At 36.3% G+C, this 24559-nt stretch overlaps 1 protein-coding gene across 38 annotated transcripts in view; it reads right to left on the bottom strand.

Annotated features, from left to right (window-relative positions):
* The window catches only part of RIMS1 (regulating synaptic membrane exocytosis 1), a 127652-nt gene that overhangs the window by 35144 nt on the left and 67949 nt on the right, over positions 1 to 24559 (bottom strand). For 18 of the 38 annotated variants that reach the window (XM_062489795.1, XM_062489784.1, XM_062489796.1 and 15 more), the window contains 2 exons: positions 20699 to 20865; positions 2804 to 3036 (listed from right to left, as the gene is read on the bottom strand). The exons of 13 other annotated variants lie outside the window; for them this stretch is intronic. In XM_062489795.1, coding sequence (XP_062345779.1) covers positions 2804 to 3036; positions 20699 to 20865 — 400 coding nt within the window. The remainder of the gene's footprint in view (positions 1 to 2803; positions 3037 to 20698; positions 20866 to 24559) is intronic. 7 more of the 38 variants (XM_062489786.1, XM_062489790.1, XM_062489783.1 and 4 more) reach the window with 1 other exon arrangement.

Raw genomic sequence — 24559 nt, 5'->3', positions numbered from 1 at the left:
TTCTGGTGAACTATCTAATCTATCCAATTGGTGGGCACAATGAACAAATACATAGTAAGTAGGAATTTCACAGAACAGTTACTAAAATATCATGAAATCTTAAACATAAAAGGAAGGTGCAGCAAAAATACATAATTTCATTGGAGATTTACATAAAAATAGAAACCAATTCTTTTGATGCCCATCTATAAAGCACATATTCTGAATAAATATTTTCTAACAGCACTGAACAGGGTGTGTAAAATAATGATGGCTGGTCCTTCTGACTCCAACATGCAAGTGTATCTGCTCCACATGTGCAAATAAATCCATGTGTGTATGTACAGACACAAACATGTATGCACAGGCCCATGCACACACACTCCTTTTTCAGCAAATCAAATCTTACAAATAATAGCTACCTTGCAGCAGTTCCATACATACCCCTTACATTTTTATATAACATCAAACCCATGCAGTATGCTGAGAGGAAGAATTATCTACAAAAAGTCAATTTCAGCCTTTTTTGACTATTTCTTCAAGTGAAAAAAGTGAGATGGTAATGAACTTTACTACCTTTGAAGAGAGCAGTAAACTAGAATTTCAGATCTATTCAATCCATAAAAATATAGAACCTATGCTTTTCAAAAAAAAATCTGCCTTTTTATTTCTGGTCTTCTATTTCGAGTTTTCAGAAACAAATAACTATCTGTGTCGTACTTCCCTTACTTATAATCATGCTAGTCATAGAAATAAAACCTGAACAACCTATGGAGGCTACACATTTATTTATATTTTTATACTTCCTTTTAAAGACATATACTGCATCAACAGCACACCTCAGGTTCCTGGAGATCTGTCCCAGAAGTTCCTATTTGGCACAAATTTTGGAGGTCCACAAAGTTTCACATTGATTCCAGAACTTCAGAATTTGGCTTCAGAATTACCAATTTTCACATAATACATTTTAAAGAAGTACCCAGTACATATTATATTCTTATAACAGAAATTTTCTATAATTCTCAATAGTGGAGACATTAGTAAGTTGCACAACACACTGAAATGAAATAGATATTTTTAGGTTTCTCCTCTCATCTTGTATAATATAAGAAGGAAGGAAAGTGGGTCCCTGATTTAGGACATGAGTATTTAGTCTCCCAACAATGTCATTTGGAAAAACTATCAAGTCTCATGTTTAGATTGTTTTTAAAAAATGCGTTAATTTAATTCACTGATTTTTGACAAAATTCAAAATTACTGACTGACAAAAAATGACACATTTTATTTGCTCTGATTATGCCACAGATAATACTCTTAGCCTGAGTCACAACAAGAGAAAGTAAAGATGCTTCTGAACTGTTTTACAAACATGAATAATACATAACGATGTTTTTAATATTTGATTTGCTCTTTGAGTTTCATCAAAACTTTAGAAGTTCCATTCCTTGCAAAATTCCTATTGTTTTGAAATTTACACCAAGCAAAACGTGGAGAGGTATAGTATCTTTCTATGAAGAATAGGAAAATATGAGCTTTAAGTAGATGATACTGAGAAGTGCTTGGAAGTCACATCTCAGATTTTAAGTGGACTAAAACATCAGTGTAGAAATCCTTTCTACATTACAACACCACTTTATTTTTTTACTTACAGAGCACACCATTGATTCTGATACATCTAAAATAGCATCTTACTGTATACAACTATCTATATTCTAGTCTCATACTTAGTCACAGTTCATTCTTGAACAACACAAGAGTAATTACAGTTCTGGGCTTCAAATACACCAGTTTCATTTATCATTTGGTTCAACTGCATAATTATGTACTTCGGCCTTAAAAGTAGTGTAGAAAAGTATAACAATCCTTTTGTTAAAGCTGACCAAGCTTTAATTGTGAAAGGATCTAAATAAACAATATTGTTACTTGCCTTAGTTTAGATACTCTGACTATGTGAGAGGAACGCTGAAATACGAGTGCATTGCCTGCTAGGCTGAAGCTTTTCCTCTTTGTTTTGTTTCTTTTAGCAATAAAGGACCCTTAGGGTCATGTACTGCTCCCATTGAAGACAAAAGCAGAAGTCTTCACTGGGGTTCACAAGCAGGACAGTGACTTTAAAATATTCTTCTTCCCTATTTCATCATTCTGTATGAGCTTTTGTTCCTAGAGGCTATGCTGATATGAAGCTTTTAAGATTTCTGGAGTCACAATAGAGAGTTGGAAAACTTATGCTCCTAATGAAGCATCATGTTGTCATCTAGTTTATCAGAAATCACTGACCCAAATCTACCAGTATTACTTAAAAAAAAATAAATAAAGTACTGAATTAACTCTCAACTTAAAAAAACCCAAGGTAGTTTTAAAAAACGGTATTTTTTGCCAGTACAGGTACAACCTCTGATCCGAGTTGCATAACTGCCATTCATTTGCTCAGATTTCAGTTACCACATTCATACTCATTTCTTCTGCTGAAAGAAATTTCCTACACATAAAAATCTGGTCTTAACAAACCATTATTCACTGCTGTTGCCAACATACATCTCTTTGCATTTCCTGGCCTACCTGTTCTAAGGCTTCTAAGAGACAACAGTTTTAACTGATCAGGACAGAAAGCAACTATGGCACATAGCTGCAATTTGTATATTGTTTCTTGCAGATGTTCAATAATCAAAGAAAATCAGTATCTCAGAAACTTATTCACAGCTGGAAAACCTCCTCTCTTGAGCGATCTATATGCTTATACATGTAACACAGATGCCACAGATGAAATTATGGAATATCATGTTTGGTGAGAGCCCTGTTTCCAAAGAGTGCATGTCTCACTCACCTGTTTGACTAAGTTGAGATGTGCTTCTGCTTCTTCGAGATACTATGGCAACCACTTTGGCACTAAAGCTGGAACGCCTTTTCTTCCCACCTGTTCCAACCATGCCGACAGCCGTGTCCGACTGACTCCCGTCAATGTGCTCCAGCTTATACATCTCTCCGCTCACACTTGTGCTCTTAGTGATTCTCCCTGAAGTCCCCATTCGTCTGCTTTGCATTTTAGGAGTAAATGTACTACAGTTACAAAGTAAAAACAAACATGTTAATTTGTCTGTGCAAGAGCATTTCCAAAAGCCTTTTAAAAAAAAAATAAGTAAATTAATTTTAAGTCTTGATACATTTCCATTTATTTGGTTCACAAATAAAAGCTTAATTTGATGCTCTTTGGAGTATGCATTTCCAATACTATTGTTTGTTCTCCACTTCTTTGAGGGAAATAAATAAAACGAACACTTCCTCATGTTTTTTCAGAGCAACAGAGAGACATTTAAGTTATGGTGAAGCCCTCCTGTCTGTATCTCCACAAACCAAAGCAAATTAACATGGGTCAGTACTTTAACACATGCATCTTATCACTACTGTTCACCAAAGCCTTAAGACCTAATAGAAATGAAGACAACATCACCTAAATTTTCATACTTTTCACAGAGATAATGTAATATGTGGTATTTTTTAGGTTTTCAGTCTCTCACTTCATTAAAGGTAAGTGCAATGATCACAGTATGAAGGCAAAATAATTTTGATCCCTAAATAATTTTGATCAAAAATAATTTTGATTTTTGATTTTTTGATTTTTGATTATTTTTGATCAAAAATTTGATCAAAAATAATTTTGATCCCTAAAATAATCCCTAATAACCCACTAGAATTTTCATTGATTAACAGAAAAATGAATCACTCTGTCAGGTCTGTTCGAGTTCCTTTAGCTATTGAATTGCATTTGAATATTTCCATACAAATCCTTTTTCTGCTCCAGTGTATAGATGCAGGATAAAGTGTTCACAAACACGGTTTAGAGAATGGTCTCAAATACACACAAGTACATACTAATACAGTCCTAAGTCTGCTGTGACCAAGCAATGCCCTAGCTCTAACGGCAGTATAAAGTTAGTTGTCACTCTGTAGAGACATAGAAATTTAAGTTGCAGCTGGACTCACTTCAGATCCAGCTGTTAAATCAGCCAGGCATGTAGGAAATTCCTTGACCTTGTATTGGTGATTAGTAGACCTATTGGTAACATGTTGTTTTAGGATTTTTTTTTCAGTTTTTCACTATTTTGAAGTCAAGTTTATTTGTTAACCAACAGTTCTGCTGTCTCTCCCAGCAAGTTCCCTCCCCAGCAGATGCAATGCCCTTGCTCCTGCTCCCCATTCCCAGCCACCCCTCACTACCTCTCCCCCAATCAAAATTAGAGAGAGTGGGGTTGGAGGCTTTTTTATGTCATGGCAAGTTTCAGACAGATAGGAAATCAGGCCAGAGAAAAATGTAGGGATCAATGGGAGAAAAGATGATATCCTGCTACTTCTATGGATCTGGGCCCTGCTGGAGTTTGAATCGGTTCTGTCCCAAGACAGATCCAGGAAAGTATAAAAAAGTGTATCCCTAAACTGTAACTAAAACAGTGTAGCCTGGTTTTACTGGCAGTTACCAAGAGTTACTAATGTGTGACCACAGTCAAGAGCACATAAAAACAGACACTATTCTTTGAAAATGAAGTTAGAAAAGTAGTCTTTCAATTGAGAACACTTCAGAGAAAGATCACCATCAACTTCTGCATTGTTTTTTAATTATCCTCAGCACTTAGAATCTGCTCCTGTTAAGCTCAGATAAAAGCACACCTATACCATCAAACAGAACAAGCTGCTTGATGCACTGAAGTATTCCAGAAAGTGTTTTAGTGGACTACCTGAGGTACACTGAGCTTAAAATAGGTTCTGTCATGTTGCCTTCTATCCCAGAGAAACTTCAGTGACTGGCTTTTGGGTTTGCAAAACAAAAATAGAAGACATGTATTTTAAGTTTCTGTATAAAATTCCTTTGTATTTTATCACCATTCTCCCCAGCACACACTCTGACATAAATGTGAGCACACACACAAACATATTCAACCATTCCAGGAAGAATTTTAGGTGGTAAAAAAACCAACACAAAACTCAAAAAACACCATCTTCCACACACAGATATACAAGTATCAATGAAAAGCCCTCCAGGGTGATAGAAGGCAACACTGTTAACTGGTTTCTTCTCTGGAGCAAGAGAAACTTCACTATTTCAAGGAGAGGGGGGAATAACACAGGCCTCATTTTGAGGAATCCTACTTCCTACTTGGATTACACAGGGACAAATCCTTTCCACACAGATAATTTCTTTCCAGCAGCACTTAGAATTGGATTTCAGTGCCTGTCTCTACGTTGCCAACAATGGCCCCTTCACAGCGCTTTCTGTAGTCATTTTTGTTCCCATTTTGAGCCTTGGAGTCACCAATTCTGTCAATTCTTGAGTTTATGCATCACTATGTCAGTAAGAAAGGGGAAAGAAACTGAAAATACTTCTTTTGAGAGCATCTGTTGACATTTGAACTACATTAACATATGCTTTGCTGACATAATAATCTATTAACCTAACTTTCTAGCACTAAAGTTCAATGGAATATAAAATCTGCCATGCAAATAAATAATTATTTACCATATTATTGTATTTTCTCTCCTGAATTTGAGGTGTTTATGAATATAGTAAATACTCAAATCACTATGTTTATATGCCAGCATTTTTAATTTTTTTTTTACAATTTATTTCAAATGCTCTAATCTCTATTTTTTATGCATTTAGGAGGCAGTGACCTGAGGCATCACCTGAGAAATAATAAAAGAGTATTGTAACTTCTAGAAAAAAAACACATTTTTGATGTATGAATTCATTAATTCAGGGAACGCAGAAAGTTTCTGAATAATAGGAAAAAATTTGCTTTTTACAAAGACTCATATAAATTTCAGTTTTGATTTCTTTGCAACAGGTAGAGGGAACTAGAAGATTTATCTTATTAAAAAAAAAAAAAACCAAACAGAAAGATTTAGAATTCAAATTAACCTTGTACTTGTTTTTACCTTGCAAACATGAAGTCCTACTTTCCTAGGAAATATGTTCTAGTGTACTAGAACAAAATTGCTATTAATTTGCAAGAAATGGGTATAACGGTATAGGACCAAGGATCTTACAGCTGTCCAATACCTCCTCTTGTCATAACAAAGCAAACAGATTAAGTCTTCTTTGCATTTATCTAATCCCTGTGCTAGTTTATTATTTTTCATTAACTGAAAGTCTCAAAAGAATGGGCACTTAAAATTCAGCATTCTTATACCATCTAATTGAATATCCTTAGAACACAATGTTTTACCATTACATTACTGATTATCACTTGAAGAAAAAGCTCCTAGCTCACACTCCTGCTTTATTCACTACTGTTAGAGTTTAACTTATGAAGCACAAACAAGAAAAGGACCTGCATGAATATCCCCCTTTGCACTTAACTGTTTTGATAATAACATACCTAAATTTTTATTTTTTTCCAGACTTGCTGGGATTATTAACATATTCGTTTAAATGCAGATGCAAGTTTTTGTAGGCTTGTGGCTAAAACTGGTTAATTATTAAATTATATTTAAACCTAGTAATCATAACACAATAAATAAATATTGCTTTCTGTAGCAGGATGATGAAGAGTAACATATATGTTAGTATAGCCCATTTAGTCATAAATTAATTAATTTACTATATTTTTATTTACAATTATTTTATGATCTTTAGCAAATCTTCTGATGAATAGTTCACCAGAAGTCTTATATTATTTCTAAGAATTCCTAATTACAGTCATAACAACATCCAAATTACACAAGGCAACAGCAAGATTGCATTCACATGACAGCCATCAGAGTCCTGAAAGAAAGCAACACATTCAGTTTTGTGTGTTACACCTACCTGAAAGTTGTTATTGGTGGGAATGAAGAATGAGCTATTAAGACAAAAAACTGAATCAAAGAGCAGTTTGAGTTACAAGCTAGCATAAAAACTAACCCTGAAACAAATTCTAAAAGATAAGCATGCTACAAGAGCATTGTGGATTATATTGCTTATGCTGAAGTACAGCACACACAACTGTATAGAACTGAAATCAAGCCATGTACCTGTATTAAATCATTATATATCTTTTTATGTACAGATAACTACTATATAAGTATTCAAGATCCATAAAAGCATACTGGACAAATAATTTGATTTGAGAAAATTGGTATACAGATATACACTCAGTATCTCTCAGTAATTACATAAAATACCTGACACATTCCACTTGAAAAAGAAAGATAGTAAAACAGTGGTAAGAAAGCTAGAAAAATACTTGTCAATAAACTCACCTATCTGGAAGTATATCCTCTCAAAGAAAACACCTGAAATTATTAGCCATCGCTAAAATTACAGTATTTCCTTCATTCTCTTAGAATTACTGATGCTGTATAAAAAAATACTTTAGGTTTTTATTCTCATGAGCCCTCATTTTTACTCCACCCATTTTCCCAATAATGCAAGCCATAAGTAAATAAATGACGCCTTGTATTCCTTGCTGTGCAGATGATGTTATATTCTAAGTTCTTTGCAGACAGTTGCAGCAACTTGAATCTTTCAGCAGAATCCCTGGTCCCCACGAGCACAAGCTACTGCACTTCCCCTCTCTCCTGCCAAATGCAGCATCACATACTAACTCATAGCCCCTATGGCACCCTTTTCCACGAGGCAGCTCATGAATACTAATAATCTCCTAAACACATAATAGCTCTGGACCAAAGGGATGATATTTTTATAATGACAAACATTGCATTTCTAAAAATAAGTGTCTTGTTTTTAGTATTATATGATATATAATCAATAAATACACTCAATTACTTATCTACAAATTTCTGTATCATTCTAAGAAAATATTTATATTTGGTATTATATATATGATATATAATATTTGCTGCATGATAAATTACTGCAAAACTTTAATAAATATTTAGAAATATTCATTAGCATTTACTAAATTAATTGAAGCATAGTGTATTATAAACCAAAGGAAAAACATATATCCTATGTTATAATTCTCTCTAGTTAGTCAAAATAATTTTTTAGACCATAAAAATTGGTTCAATAAAATAATAATTTTGTACAGTCTGTACCAACTGTAACTACATACTGATTTAACATGCACATTGATCATATATTAGATTGTCCTAGGATGAAATATGTCCTATGAAATAGATATTAGAATCACAAAAAAAAAACCCCTTGCTTCTGCTGTCAATCACCATATTAGAGTCCTTTTAGTGTATTAAGATATTTGAAGATCAGTAATTTTTAAGTTGTATCTGTTGCTGACAATATTCTTATATTGCATGAAAAGTGCCACTCAGTGACACAGCTGCTCCCTCTGGGATGACACATTCCCAGCCCCGCTGTGTTCAGTGGGCAAACTCTCACTGAGGGAAGGGCTGGGGAAGATTTCATTACAGCAGTTTCCTCTGGGAGCTTAACTGGTTAAAATCCTTCTTTGGAAGATCAGGAGATTTCCATATTGGAATACAGTATATCAGTATCTGAGTTATGATAATGTTTTTTTCAGGAGGACACTGACCACTGAATTGTGCCAGCTTCACAGCTCTGACAGATTTCTACTTTTTAAACTTGTAAAACTAGCATTTCGCCATGAAACAAAAGAATAACAATTCAGAAAGTAAGTCTGAACATCACAAAAGATAAGTAGATTTTAACTATTTTCCAAGCAAAAGATAAGCAGATTTTTATCATTTGCCATGAATATTTCAACTTAATTTATATTCTCTGAAACAAGAAGAGCAATTGTCTCTATATGTAGAGCCCATGAGTCTGCCTGCACAAAGTCTCCCAAGTCACCATCAGCCTGAAGCCAACTAATGACATGAATCATAAAATGAAACCAGCACAAAAGCAACCACCCCAGGGGCACTGCTCAGGGTTAACTATTGCTACTAAAGCTGATGTGGAAAGGCTTATGTGAATCAAAGGGCAAACAGCCCAAATGACCCAAACTTGACTGCATATAGCTCCATACATATTATGTTAAAATGTACCAAATACAGAAAAGTTGAAAATATTAAATCTCTATCAAGAAAGTAAATATTGGTTATGTGTGTGTGTGTATGACAAATACAAAAATGTTTAGTTCAATACTGAAGGAAGCCTTCTTTAGTATAAAGAAAGCTGAATTCACCAGTTTTTCTTTTTTTGCATGATATTAATGAGTAATGTTATTTTCCCTGTTGTTTTTTTTTTCCCCTCTAAAGCACAAGGTACTGAAGTACCTATGGTCTCACTGCTCTTCATGTAAAAAATTCTTTAACATTGACATTAAATAGATCACTCATTGCACCTTTTCCAAAGGAGATAATAGCAACACACAATAGCAACGAAATATGAAATGCAGGAGGAGAATCTGAAAAGCTAAATGGGACCGTGCAAGGTCAGCGCTAACAAAAAAAATGCAGATAAAATTTTTAAAAATATAGTAAAGCGAGATGAAGATAAAGCAAGTGAGAAGCATTCTGAGGCCTGAGCCATGATTAAAACTATTTTCCTACATTTCTTTAATCTAAAAATAACAAGTACTGCCTGTTTAAAATATTAGCATAATGTCCTTAAACTAAAAGTTTATGGATTACATTTAATCTTTATCAACTGCAGTAATTAAATGAAAAACCAATTAAATAATTTTTCCATATTTTCCAAATTGTTAAGAAGGACTGCTGGTGATGTGACACTTTCTTTGGAAGAGGAAATATAATTAGATAATTAAAAATACAGAAGCAATGCTCCATAGCACATTTTTCATGTACAGATGTTCTGAAGGGATTAAAGACTCCATCTCCCTCCCTCTCTGACAGATACATAAAGCAGTTTATAATGATGGATTTAAAAAAATCATTATCTTTAGATAATGAATAATTAGAACATTAATTACTCTGGCTTCACCTTGGTGTTGTACATAAATGACCTCAGAACCAGAAGTTTCCATCTGTAATATACTCTTTGGGGGTAAAGAGGATACATTATATTTTTTAAGCAGCTTATCTAAAATGTTTTCATTTATATTGCCTTCATGGTAATAATTGAGACTACTGCCCTCTATTTCCCCTTGAAAAAAGCAGAAGTTGTGACTCAGGTTACATCAGGGTGCCTGTCCTTGCCCCAAGTCAGATCACCTGAGCAGCAATATTAACTAATCACAGTACATGTTCAGTGTGTTTCTCTCTTTAATGAAACTGGGAAGTGCACAGTTAATAAAACCCTTTTGGAGTTCTGTTTTTAGCTGCAGTGATCTGGATAATCAGAAACAAAGTAGGATTGGGAATTTACCTCAAGTGCTGCAGTGGATGCTTGCACTGTGAAGATTTTAGACAAAAATTACCTTGCCTGTTACCTGTATCTATTCTGTTTGTCAAATATGAAAAATTTAGGTAGAAGTTGTCCATGTCTGGTTTCTGCCCATGATCAAATTTCTTCTTTTATCTGTTCTAAGTTCCAACTGATACACCATGGCAGATTGCCTCGTTCTTTTGAAGGAAATTACAAGAAAACAACAACAACAAACAAACAAAAAAAAGCAAAGAAAAAACCAGAACCAGCAACAACAAAACCAAAATTATAAATTCACTTCACTTTGACAAGAGGCTAGTGCCTGACTGAAAGATTCCAATGAGGTGATCCTTCTATTTGGCACAAATAGAGTACCTGCCAATACTTTTGAGTACCTATCAATTTGGTAAAACAACTTCTTTAAGTCATACCTCTCATGTTAAGAGATTTCAAAGAGATCAGCTGTTAAGATACCAGGAAACTTTCTTGTTAGGAAGTGACTTTCCACTCACTCACTCACTCACTCACTCACTCACTCACTCACTCACTCACTCACTCACTCACTCACAGGTCCCGTTGCTAAATACACTCACTCACTCACTCACTCACTCACTCACTCACTCACTCACTCACTCACTCACTCACTCACAGGTCCAGTTGCTAAATAGATTATACATTTCCTGAGTGTTATTGCCTCCAGGTCAGAGGCAGAAAGTCAGTATTTCCCAGGAACTGCAGCCCTTGTCTATTCTGCATTTGGGAGAGATTAGCTAGACTGTCCAGGATGCAGGGGGGCTGCAAGTTTGTTGGCCATCAGGCATGGCTGGAGACAAAGTCACCTGACTGGAGTACAAAGAGAGTATAATGGTCAATAATCCCTGGAAGCAACGAGTTCATGGTGACACTGAAGTAGACACAGAGTAAGAAAACTGAGGAATAAATTCTTTTTATCGTTCTTTCCGAAAACAAAACATTTCCTAAAAATTCCTGTGGAAAATGAACAAAACAAGTCTTTTTAATATCCCATCACATGTATTTAGCATATTATGACCCCCCAAGAGATGTCCAGTTTATAATTTGTAGTCACAGAACACTCACTATCCTCTCTGCTTTTGCAAAGAAAGATTTTTCATGTGCCATCATACCATTCTGAATGGTGAACTCAGCAACCATGCAACTGTGCAATTTCTTAGTCTGTCACTGGATTTAACAAACCAGAACCTTAAAGAATTGTGTGTGAGTTTTGCTCCAAACTTCCCAGGTGATGGGTAGTTGAAACCACAGCATCAAGACACAATAAACTCCATGGAACAGGCAGCGTATGACCACCAACAAAGGCATGTCTGAAATGACTTGTCACTAATCACATAAAAACTATGGGGCAGAGAGTAATTTCCCACAGCAGAAATAAACTAGGCAAGTGACAAAACAATTCTTTATCTTTCTACAATTCCTGCCTCATTCTCTAAACGATTTTAGAGAAAGCTTTATCCCTATGGCTTTGCCTCGAAACCTTGATCAGGCTTTTTGCTATGCAAACATTCTGTTTTCTTTTCTTTCTTTCTTTTTTTTTTAATTTCTGTTTTTTTTCCCCAGAAATGAACACTATTACCCATCCTGAAGTTTCATTGTCATAAAACTGTATCATCTTTCAAGGCCTCCGCTGTTTGTTCTTACATCCATATTTCTCTATTTTAATTGTTGTATTTTAAACAAAGTAGCAGTCATACTATTGCTACTCAACACAGTTATGTGAAGACTGACAAGTTTGCCATCAGCTCGAGCTTTTGGTGTACATATAAACTAGACAAGGAGTTTAAATTTTTGTTTAAAATACCTCCCTGTGTTGACAAAGATAATTTACTTCTCGAGGAGGAAGTTGAATTAATGCATCATTTGTTAAGCACACACAGAAGTCTCCCTATTTTGAAATAAAGATATGAATTAGTGCTCTTTATAAGCTCAAATTTAAAATGTTACCATTATGCCAACGTGTTCCACAGGATAATGTTATTAATAACCCTTTAAAGTGTAATAATTCTTGTAAAAATGTATCACTACCTTGAGCCTAGGCTTGTTAAAGAGTTTCATGAGCTTTCACCTTCCTGTGAAATTCACACTGTTATTTTGGCTTATAAATTTCCAATCCAGAAAAAAAGACTGATATTTGTACATTTTAATGCAAAATAAATATTGCATTATAAATATACTATTACTTTAATTAGTGTAGACTAGTTCTAATATCTCTATTCCTTTCTTAGAAATGAGGAATTGTAATTTATTCAAAAGAGGTAGGATTTAATACTTATGAGAAATATAGCCTAATCATCTTAAAATTATTGCAAATGAAAATTGCAGAATCAACAATTAGTCACAAGAAAGACACACCCAGGTCAATAAATGCTCTTAAGTCAAGTTAAATTTGCAGAGACATAATTAAAAAAATAAATTGTGAACTTAGTATTTTGACTATTAAAAATTGAAACTTCAGGAAAGAGAACAACAGCATTACATCTCCAAAGCCATGCCAGTTCACATTAAGAAAATAAACTAGTAACTTTTCAATGAGCACCATTGTACTGGAGGTTTGACAGCTGATTAAAAACAAATCATATTGAAGAACGGATTCTGGTGATCCGTAGCCCAGCTGATAAACCACAGCTGCAGCCATCCATAAATTTGCAAAGACCTTATGAAAGATCTTAGCTATGAAGGCATGGAAACAGGTATAATATGGAAGATAAATAGCAAATGAGAACTTGGATTCAAGATTCTTTAGAAATGTGACAACTGAAAAGGTTGATCTGATTCATAGATGAATATATATGCAGCAGAATTCATTGTTTCTGCTACTCCTGCAGGTATGTAATTTGACTCTGTGGTGCTTTAGACCTGAGAAATATGGAACAGACCTTCCACAGTGATGCTTTGAAATGCTGCAGAAGGCAGAATTTAAGCAGAAAAACAGGAAACACCCCTTTGAAAATGTCATTTGAGGACCAGCTTTCAACATCATACAGACTGATGTTGCCACACCACTGTCTGTGTAGCTGTGGAGATCTAGCTCTTAATATATTGCTGACGTCTACTTCTGATCAAAAGATCCAGCTCAGCACGCTGCCAGAGCCCTGTGATCACTGTTACCTGAGAGCACACAGCTAGGCATGCACAAGGCATGCAGGGGTTTGGGTTTTTTAAAATCTCCTTGGCAATGCCACAGCACATACAGCACACAAGATGATCTACTGTGTCTTCTAGTATGACACACTGAAGGCTCTCAGAATCCAAGAATGAGGAATCACCTTGATTCCAAGTACATGATACCTCTTTTGCAAGACAAAGATCTGGGTTGATAATACCTTGAATAAATTAAGTAACATTTATTTTTTTACAGAATACCAGTAATGAGAGCTATAAACCCTAGGAATGCCCGTTTTTACCTCGTATATACAAACAGATCCCTCCTATGCTAGGCTCCAGCACTGCATATGCCACTGAAAATTTATATAGCTCAATCCTTTCTTTATATAATGTGAAATTGCCCTTAAACTGGTTGGTGTAGAAGTATGGGATCTAACTTAGGATCTGTTATTATACTCCACACATTTTCAGGATCTTCTCCCAGGTTTAGATAATGAGTGTGGCATAGTGAATATCCTCCACAAAGCCAGTCTGAAATTACTTGTGAATCTGTTCCCATTTTCCAGGTGATTTACTTTTATTGATGAATAAGCTTTAGTGTTCTTCTGTTGTTGCCTCCACTAGTTCTGTTTGCAATATTTATAACAGTAATTAAAAGATTTTATATTTCATTTTTTCATGAACAACGTATCTTAACTACACCCTTAGTCACTGCAGCATAAATTCAATATAAAGATTTTAATTACTTTTGTAATTAACATGAAATGACTTGGTTTCTTTATTTAAACACAAACCTCATTTTTGTTCATCAAATGCATAAATTGGTGTGTTGTACTCCTTCACTGTTATGACATGAAGTTAAACTTTGTTCAGCTGGCTCTTTGGTGCACTAGTGCTGCATTTTAGTGAATCAGTGTGCTGAGAAAGGTGACTGCAGCCCTGGTCTAAAGAGAGAGTGGGGGAAGGACTGGACAAATGTACTGTACCAGTCACATCACACAGATTTATGATGTAACAAGCAGCATTACTGGGAAGCCTGAGAAGAGGTCAGAAGACACTTCAGACCCTCTAGCCCCTCGCCACTATAAATGGTCTCAAACTAGCTCCAGTGAACCATGTGGGAGGATGGAAAACCCCTGGAAAATCCTTCTCCAATCCAGAGAATAAATGAATGTAGCCTCTGGCTATATCACTTTGAGAGATCTGAAGCTCAATGCTGCTGTTTGTCTTCAGTGAGATGGCAAACCTCCAGTCACTTCACCTGATTTCAAACTAAAGACACTGATCATTTTGTGCATGAGAATGCCATAAAAAACCAGCATGAAATGAAAATCTGAGAGTCACAGAACGGGTGAGGCTGGAGGATACTTTTGGAGATTGCAAGGTCCAACTCACCTGCATAACTGCAGATGTGATATGAGCAGGTTGCTCAGGGCCATATCTAGTCAGGGTTTGGATACCCCATAATCTCTGTGCAAAATCTCTGCACCACCTGTTCCAGCGCTTAAAAAAAATTGCCAAAAAAAATGCTTTTCTCATTAGTCTTAGTGTGATTTGCCTTATTTCAGTTTGTGCTCATCCTCTCACTGGCAGGAGTCTGGCCTTTTTTGTCCAGTCCCTCTCTGCAGACATTTATGCATATTGGTAAGATCTCCCTCAAGCCTTCTCTACTCCAGGCTGAACACTCAGCTCTCTTGGCCTCTCCTTGTATGACAAACACTAATCCCTTCAACATCATCATGGCCCCTTGCTGGACATGCTCCAGTAGCTCTATGTCTGCTGTACTGGGGAGCCCAGCACTAGACTTAGAATTCCAGATGTGTCTCACTAGTGCTACTCAGCTCTACTGAGGGAGAAGGATCATGTTCATCAACCTGCTGGCAACACTCTTCCTCATGCAGCCCAGGATGGTGTTGATCTTCTTTAATGCAAGGAGGGATTGTTGGCTTGTTCATCTTAGCATCCAGAAACATCCTAGGATTTTTCCTGAAAAGCTGCTTTCCAGCTGCAAAGTTGTGTTTTAGTTGTGAGTCCCCAGGGTGCAATGGCACACAGTGTTACTCCTCCCCAGGTGGAGGATTTTTCATTTCCTTTGTTGAACTTAGTGAGGCTCCTAATGGCCCATTTCTCCATCCTTTTGAGGTCTCTCTGAATAGTGTCACATCCCCCTACTATATAAATTATTCATATAAGTTTTCTGTTGCCTGCAAACCTGCTGAGGGTGCATTCTTCCCCATCATACCAAACAATAGTGAAGATGTTAAACAGTACTGTCATAATATTGACCCCAGGCATACACCACAAGTGATTTGTCTCCAGCTGGACTTTGTGTCACAGGTCACAATCCCCTAAGCCTGGCATTCAGCCAGTTTCCAATCTGCCTTACTGTTTACTTACCTAGGCTGTACTTCCTCAGTTTGTCTATGAGGGTTCTTTAGAAGAGGGTGTTGATCTTACCAGAGACAAGATAGAGAACATCTGATATTCCTCTCTCATCCACCAAGCTAGTCAGTCAGCTAATGAAAGAAAGCTATCAGGCTGGTCAGGCTCGATTTGCCCTTTGTAACTTCATGCTGACTGTCTACAATCACCCCCTTGTCCTACACATTTGGAAATAATTTCCAGGATTATTTGTTCCATCACCTACCCAGAGGTTGAGCTAAGGCTGACAGGCCTATAATTTCCAAGATCCCTTTCCCTTTTTGAATGGAATAGTGATGACTTTTCTTCCCATCTTCAAGAACATTCCCTGACTACCATGTTCCAAAGATTATTGACTGGCCTTGCAATGACATCAGTCAACACCAGCTTGTTTAGTATTCATGCGTTCACCTTGTCACATGCCAATATAACTTGTACATGTCCAGTTTATTTAAATGCTCCTTGATCATATCATGGTCTGTTGAGTCCTTGCTCCAGACTTTCCCTCCTGTCATCAGTGCACTACAGAAACCTCCTGGATTACTTGTGCCCTTCTGCATTGCTCAGCCAGCAGATACCAGGATGGTTTAAGTTCTCTATGAAAACCAGAACCTACAACTGGAAGAAGGCTTCATCTAATTCCTCTTCCTGATCAGGAAGTCCATAGCAGACACCCACAATATCATGACATTGGTTGGGTCTCTAATCCTGACCTATAAACTCTCAGCTAGTTCATCACCCATCTCTAGGCAGAGCTCCCTGCATACTGTGCTCTGTCACATGAAGGCCTACACCCCCTCCTTGCTATCCTGCCCTGTGCTTCCATGGATTGCAGCACCCCAGTAATATGAGCTATCCCACCACTTCTCTGTAATCATGAGCAGACCATACAAACCTCTAATTCCTCTTGCTTGTTCCCCATGCTTTAGAGCACAGGCTATCCAGAGAGCCACACATTTGTGCTTATTTCCCAGATAAGGCATGAGAGCATCCCCTAAATGCTCTTCTCTCAATCGCATCCTTATGTGCATACACTCTGGGTGGTTCCTTCCTGCCTGCTTTGTTGTTTATGAGGTCCTGGCTGTCTCCATCTCTTTGCACCCATTGTCTGTCAACCCATCAACCACTTCCTCACTTGATCCTGAATCATCATTTCTCTACTCCATCGTTCCTGTTTTAAAGCTCAGGTGTACTAGAGCTAAGTGTCAAGGTACTGAAGGAATAACAGCTACACACAAGTTGTGTATTCTGTTCTGGAAACTAGGGAAGAAAATGTTTGTCAGGTAGAGTCTGACAGTACAAAGTTCAGTGACATACAGAGAACATAAACCCCAAAAACCATATAGAGTTCATGATAGAAACCATTCAGTGCCATGGCATAACATGTGAAATAAATTAGAACTGGTTTAAATCCACTGTTACAACTCATTACATTATCCTCTTTTCTTGATAAGCTCATATAAAGTATTTTAATTACACTTAAGCATTCAATTTTAAAAAGCGTGTAAAAACAGATTAACATTTGGCACAGACATAATGACATAGCACACATTGATCAAGATAAAAAAACCATAATTCTTATTAAGATGTGGATTTCAAATTTCAAATAAGAGATAACAGTAATATTCCTAATGCAGAGGCATTTTGTTTGAAATCCAGATACGATGAGACATTCACCTTAAAAGAAAGTTATTTAAATATATAAATTTATATAAATTTAGCAGATTTTATTAAATTGGATTTAAGTGAAACACCTTATGGTAGCCTGTTATTCCTCCAAAACAGAAGCCTCCACCTCACCTTTACCATGCAGGACAGTTCCCTACTTAACAGCACCAAGAAGTCCAGGTATCTTTGCATAAACAGGCTACAAATTAAAAGTGATGCAATGACATAATCTGGCATAATTTTTAATTAAATCAGCAAATGTCCTTCTTTGTCTGATCAAACCCATATGATGCTGATTAATCATCATGTGTTCTTACCTATCATTTGCATTAAACCATGAAAAAATTTCCTTCTGCTCCATTTAGGATTGGAGAAATGTTTCATAAATGTACATAGTAACATCTCCAACATATGCAGGCACAAAGTACTACATGACTGTACTATGAATACATAAAGACCATGATTGATGAAAGCAAATCTCCATAAAGAAGGACTGGCAATTTGGCTTCACTCATCAAATACACACCAACTCCAAATTCACAAATCTGATTCTGATTCAAATCAAAAGTCCCAGAACTTTTTGTTCACACATCAAAAATTCCTGGTATCTTTTTCTGCACTTACAGCCAGAGAGCATGGCAGTTAACCAGACTCCCTAGGACAGTAACAAGAAAGAGTTTCTAATAATTTCATACACAGAGTAGCTCATCCATGCAAAGCCATTTGTTACACCTGAAAATGCTAAACAAAATAGAAAGCAAGAAGCTATTCTATATACTTATATTTAGAACTTGCATCAATCACTTCAGTTTACTAATCTGAAACTACTCTTCAAGGTAAGGATACTTGTTGAATGACTTAATTTAGTGAAATGCGTGGAACTGAGCCACCTCCTTTGAGTTTCTATGTGCTTACTAGGTTCATCTCTAGAACATATCTGGAGAACAAAAGTAGGTGCATTAAAAATGCAGTTCAACAAACTTTGTCCTTAAACACAATATTATGCTCACACAGCTGCCATGGCCACTGGCCTGACACATCTCCAAATGAAGATGATGCTGGATAGGTGGTCTCAGAATGACAAAAACAGACAAAAAATTCTACCCTTCCTGCTCAACCATGTCATCCCATCCTACCCTATCCTGTTTGATAATGTGTTAACATCGGGTTCTTTGGAGGCAAAAATGCAATTTGCATTTCAAATTACTAATCAAAATTGAACTTAAAACTTCTAGTTCCTTGATCTTAAAGAAAATTTAGTAATTGAGAGAAAGAGTAATTTTAATCTTAAACACCAACAATTAAAGCAACCAATCTAAACAAATCAACTAGGGTATCTTCAACAATTAATGCTAGAAAAGGATGATTCCCCTGTCTTTGACACCTGTCTGAAGATGAGGTGAACCATTCAAGATAATAGGTATTTTCTTCTTTTTAATGGATGCTTAGGTAAACTAAAAAAATAATTTAATAAAAACCTATTTTTAGGTGAATTTCACTGAAGATACATAGGTTTTAAGGATGCAATTACACAGCATGAATCTAAAGATGAAAAAAAATGTTCCTAATAGAATCAACCTTTTCCCCAATCTTTTAGTTTCTTCCTCATATTTCTACTGAAGGAACTGCACTGTATGCTATTGCTACACATTTTGTTCACTTATGGAAGTACAAACTGAATTTAGAGAAGATTAAAGCAAGCAACTATAAAGTGTCTAACTTCTGAGGTATGGATTCTGTGGATAGTACCAAGAGGAAAGGCATCTGGATTTCAATTACATCTCACTTTACTGGTCTAGAGTGAAGCTGAACTGGAACTCCCACTGCAGACACTTGGCTTTGTATACTAGGTTACCCAATCCTGTACCCAAAGTGCCCTGATACTCCTGAGAATGGAAGAGGTTGAGGATTTGAGCCCAGGTTTTACCCTTGCCAGGCTCACACAAGGTTACTGGTTCTCCCAGTCCTGATATTTATGATCAGATATTCTAAACTCAAGGAAAATTTCTGATAAAATCTGTTAGACATAATTATGGGAAAAAATCCTATTTTTGTTGAACCTGACAAAGACACTGTGAGAGGGCCTAGTTGAGAAAAGTTCTGTGTCTATGAAATAAGGTATTTTGGTATGAGAAAAGCCCCTTGTAAGAGTCAAATACCAAAAAGCTAAGAGCAAATGAAACGCAGCATTTAAAGACATGAATTGAAATTACTTTAAATAATTTACAGTTCTACTGCACTGTTCTGTTGGATCGTGGATTACTGCAGCTGTCAGACTATACCTCCACCAATCTGAAATATGAATTTAAATACCCCTGTGAACATTCCTTGAAAAGAAAATAAGGTGGAACTAGCTCCAACACAGAGGCCAGTTTCTGAGTTTTCCTAACAACCCTTCCTTTTGCAGAAACATACCCAATTCCTGCACCTGATCTTCTCAGACACTGAGACTGTCTAGATGTGTTCTGAGTGGTAAATGATCTTATATCTGGCTTATATCAGGCAGATTTCCTAGTAGGCATAAAATTATTTTTTATAGTTCATAATTATAACACCTAAAGTAAAATCTTTGACAGTTCAGGGACTGGCAGATATAATCAAAGATTAGCAAACTAATCCTACAGCCATTATAGTTGCTGAGAGTTTTGCCATCAAATTAAATGAAAACAAAAACCAAACTGTGCATCTAAAAAAAGCCTTAACCTCAGAACAGATTAGTATCAGGGATGAAAGATGCACCTGATTATTGATAATGCAAATGAATTAAACTACTTTTGAACAAGAAATATCAAAATTAATATATAAATAATAGTTTATTATAGTAATATTAAATAATAGTTAATTTAAAATAAAGGCAGGAAGGTAGGGAAAATACTTTGAGGAAGAAAAACCAAGCATGTATAAAAAAACGGTTTAACTAAAAAAAAAAAATCTAGTAATATTCCTGCTTTAATACCTTACTGACATCTTGATTACACTTAGCCAATGACAGGGCAGCCTGTGATCAAGTTCAACAGGGATATATACATTAATCTATCATCTCCTCATGGGAAGCTTGCTTTTTCTTTTAGATGCACAACTGCAAAAATAATGTCACCTTAGGCCAGTCATGGAAGACAGTTTATACATGCATAACATTTTTCACAAATTCTTATGTTGTGATTATCCGGTTTCAAGAATTTCTGGCTGTATTCTGGCATTCGATGAAAGGAGTGTGATGCAATAGAAGCTGCACAGAGAACTCACCTGATCCTGCCCCGAGGGCGCTCAGATTGCTCTGACATGAAACTTGTGCTGCTGAGGCGAGAGGCACTGCTGGTTCGGGAAATGGCTGACACATCACTGACATCACTATCTGATGATTTGGCAGAGACGTTATCACAACTTCTGTACTGATCTGTTTGTATGTTATACTAGAGATCAAGAAAAGAAAGGGTGAGGAGTCTCATCAAAAACAGAATGCGTGCATTGAGACAACACATGACCTAAGTATGACAATTGTCTTTAACTGCTTCTAGATACAACAAAATGGTATGAAAATCAAAGAAATGCCTACATTAAATAATGCCTTTATGTCTAGTGCAGAAATCAAACATGCTATTTATGGACTAAAGAAGATATTTGGAATAAAATAACGCATTGGAAATTGAATAGGCTGTTGGTTCTTCAGCACATTAGAACTACAATAATTAAATATTTATATGAAATATTTATGCAGCAGACAGATATCTCAAGCACATGCATACCATCCATTTTGCTACAGACTGTTTTTAATTCTTAAAATATTGAAAATATATGCTATGAAATACCTGCACACAGAACTGCATATGAGTCTGAATGAAATGTAATGCTACATGTTGCTATTAGGGACTGATTTCAGCTCCTAACTTCTATTAAAAAAAAGGAGAAAAAGTACATATTCTATCTCAAAATATCTCTTTGTATTGTGATACTAGAGGAATGGTTAGGCAGAAAGCTAACTCAGCAAATATAATATTTGTTTCCAGGTAGATCAGTTCCCTGATCCTTTTACATCTGCACATGCCTAAGAATTAGCAGAAGGAGGAATATGTGGACAGGGGTAGAAGTTACTTGCTTTTAAAATCAACTGTGACATCACACCACCTATTACTTAATGCTCTTACTGTTCATATCATCAGTCAGACAGGTACAAAAGGAAGCTTCAATCGTAGCAATGCCTAAATCACATTTGCCTAAATCTTCACTCACACAGATATGAAGACCAAATAATTTTCAGACTCACAAAACTACAATTCACTGTCATTAAAGGAAGGTACTCCTGGCTTGAAATCAACTAAACCAGTGGCATACCTCTCAGGAGGGGGTATTATGGGAAAACTATTAACACATAGGAGCACCAGGCAGATTTTGACATGACACTCTAGGGAGTTCATTTTCCAGATTTGTGCTCTGTAAAATTGTAAGTCATAAAAGTTTATTTAGGAATCATACACAAATCTATGGCTGTCTGTGAATATCCAAACTCCAGCGAGGCACTGGGTTGCTGGCTGAGTCACTTAGCAAATGCCATGATTAATTTCAAAAACTTGGCAAACACAAGCTTGAGTTTGTGCACATGAATGTATCAGGTCTCCTCTCCTTAAGCCAGGTTTATCTTCTCTTGCTCCAGTGCCTTTCAGCAACTATGTTTATGTACACTTGGAAAAACTTTGAAGACAGACTGAGGAAGTCAACAGGAGCAGACAAGGGGAAGGAATAAAGCAATTCTAAGCACCAATTGTAAATATAGAATTCTGCAAGACAAATGGAGTTGATATAAACTTACTGTCTCAGTGTGTTTTTCAGGTGTGCATTAGAAAATTGCTTAGCAAAAACTCTAAGCAGAACCCTGTGAGGGCCTTGAAGTGGCTGAGTAAAAACATCTGTAGGAGATAAAGCTCTGATTTATTAAAGGTACCTTTAAGAAAATGGGTAACAGAAAGGATTCAAGTACCCTGATATTCAAAAATATTTTCAGCTACAGCAGAAATTTATCTGGAGGTTCTCTTTACAAGTGGCTTTACAGAGTATAAATGCCCAATGGGGTTAAGGTGAGACTACGCTGATATGTTTACTCAGATCACCTTTTGTTAATGGCTTGCAGAGTCTGTTAAACAATTTTGCTGATTGCTATCCTTCAGGCTGCAAGACAAGATGGTACTTCCAAAATGGAAACACAAAGCATAGTAATTCTTATCAGACCAATTTCTTAGTAAGATACCATGTTTCCCTTCTAAAGTCTAAAAAAAATTCAAAGCACTAATAAAAGTTTGAAAACTTTTTACTTAGGCTGCATATTAACATTCAGAGACTAGAAAACTTTATGGTTAATTCTCTCCAGTGTAAGTTAAACTGCCCCAGTCCTGAGACAGACTTGATGTTTCATGCAAAATTCCTGAAGAACTCCTAACAAATACTTCAAGCTACTCTAAATGAGACATATAAAAATACAAACATCATCTGGACGCATGGATTGATCTGGCTTTCCATTAAGCTAAACAGATTTGCAATCTGCAAAATCATCCCAATAATAAAATAATAAAATAAATTATTATTATTTAAATAATAAAGTTTCTGTTGATTTCAGTGAAATAGGGATTTCACCCATCCCATATATTGAAATTATATCTACAAACTGTTCCTTTGAATTTGAGGTTTCAAAAATTATTTGTTTAAAATATAACCAGCAATCTCTCTAAAATGCATGGGGTTTCTTAAACATAGTAACAGACTGTTTCAGAAATACCTCCTTGGTTTATTTGTATTTGCTGAAGGCAATCTGACTTCTTCCCTCTGCCATTATAACGTCTGATTACTTCTATTGCTCACCAAAAAGTCTGTATTCTCTTTGTGGCCTTTGGTTCAAGAGTGTATACAGTGAACTTGAAGTGGTAGAAGACTCAGGTGGTCCCTGAGCAGCCATGACATGGTGCTGGAGAAGGCAGATTCCCTTGTCAAGAAAACCACCAGGGCCATATGCAGTGACCTCTGGAAGCTGTCCTGCTGGAAGCTGTCCTGCTGGAAGCCTTTCTTCTAACTGAGGGAGGTAGAGGCTGCTGGTCTTTGTTCCAAGCCACACCTGAATGTGCCTGTGTAGCACCCAACTTATGATTCAACAGGTGAACTGTGCATGTCATGAAGATGACTCTGTTTCACTTGTACTGAATTTGCTCCACCCTTCTTGGGGTATCTATGTGGGCTGGGAAAGATGGGGAGAGGTGAGAGAGGGAAAGCACCAAGCAAGGTTGTGCAGCTTACTGGTTAGAATACTGGGAGAGAAGCTAGAAGCCCCAGTTTTTGTATCAATGGCTTTTTATATACCCAGCCTCATCAACTGACTGTTCAGTATCAAGAGGAAACCATTTATTGGTGCAGGGGTCTTAAGCCCAGGTATCATACCCTGTAAGTAGGAACTATATATAGGGATATTCTCCGTAAACAGAGAATTTTACAGTGAGATGGGACATAAAGGAAAAACTGAATCCATGTCTTCTACTTGCCTTGTATTGCAATCACACAGCTACTGCAGAAAATATGGAGCATCCTTTCCTAAATGAGATTTTCATGGCATGGCTGAGTTTTTCCTACCCCTTTATACTGTATGCCCGGGCTGTGATTCCCAAGAAACTGAAAACCTTTCCCTCCACAGAAACAGAGATTAGCACAAAAAGTAGTGATGCTGAAAATCAACGCTGAGGGCTACAGAGCTTACATTTTACTACTACCACTTCTGGATTTAGCTTTTCCTTCTTATACCTGCTGCTTCTAATTAATTCACCAACTTCTACAGCAGGCATACAAGTTTTCCTACTGATTTCCTACCTACATCTGATACAGTCCGACAGTCAGTCATCTCAGCTAACAGATGATCAAAATTAAGGCAATTTTGAAGTTACCCTTTTTTCCCTTCAAATACTCTGCCGCAAAGCAGTGCTCATTAAAATGAGATATTTTACTACTGCAATAAACCTGAATGTGTAATTCAGAAGAAGAATAACATGGGCTAAGATCCTCTTACATGGTATCTCCAATGAAGTAATACCTGCAGGTTTCCAAATGGGCTCAAAAATAATATGATAAAGGTCT

The sequence above is a fragment of the Cinclus cinclus genome, chromosome 3, assembly GCF_963662255.1.
Source record: "Cinclus cinclus chromosome 3, bCinCin1.1, whole genome shotgun sequence".
In the NCBI taxonomy this organism is placed as follows: domain Eukaryota; kingdom Metazoa; phylum Chordata; class Aves; order Passeriformes; family Cinclidae; genus Cinclus; species Cinclus cinclus.
This window is presented reverse-complemented; position numbering and strand designations above follow the sequence as displayed.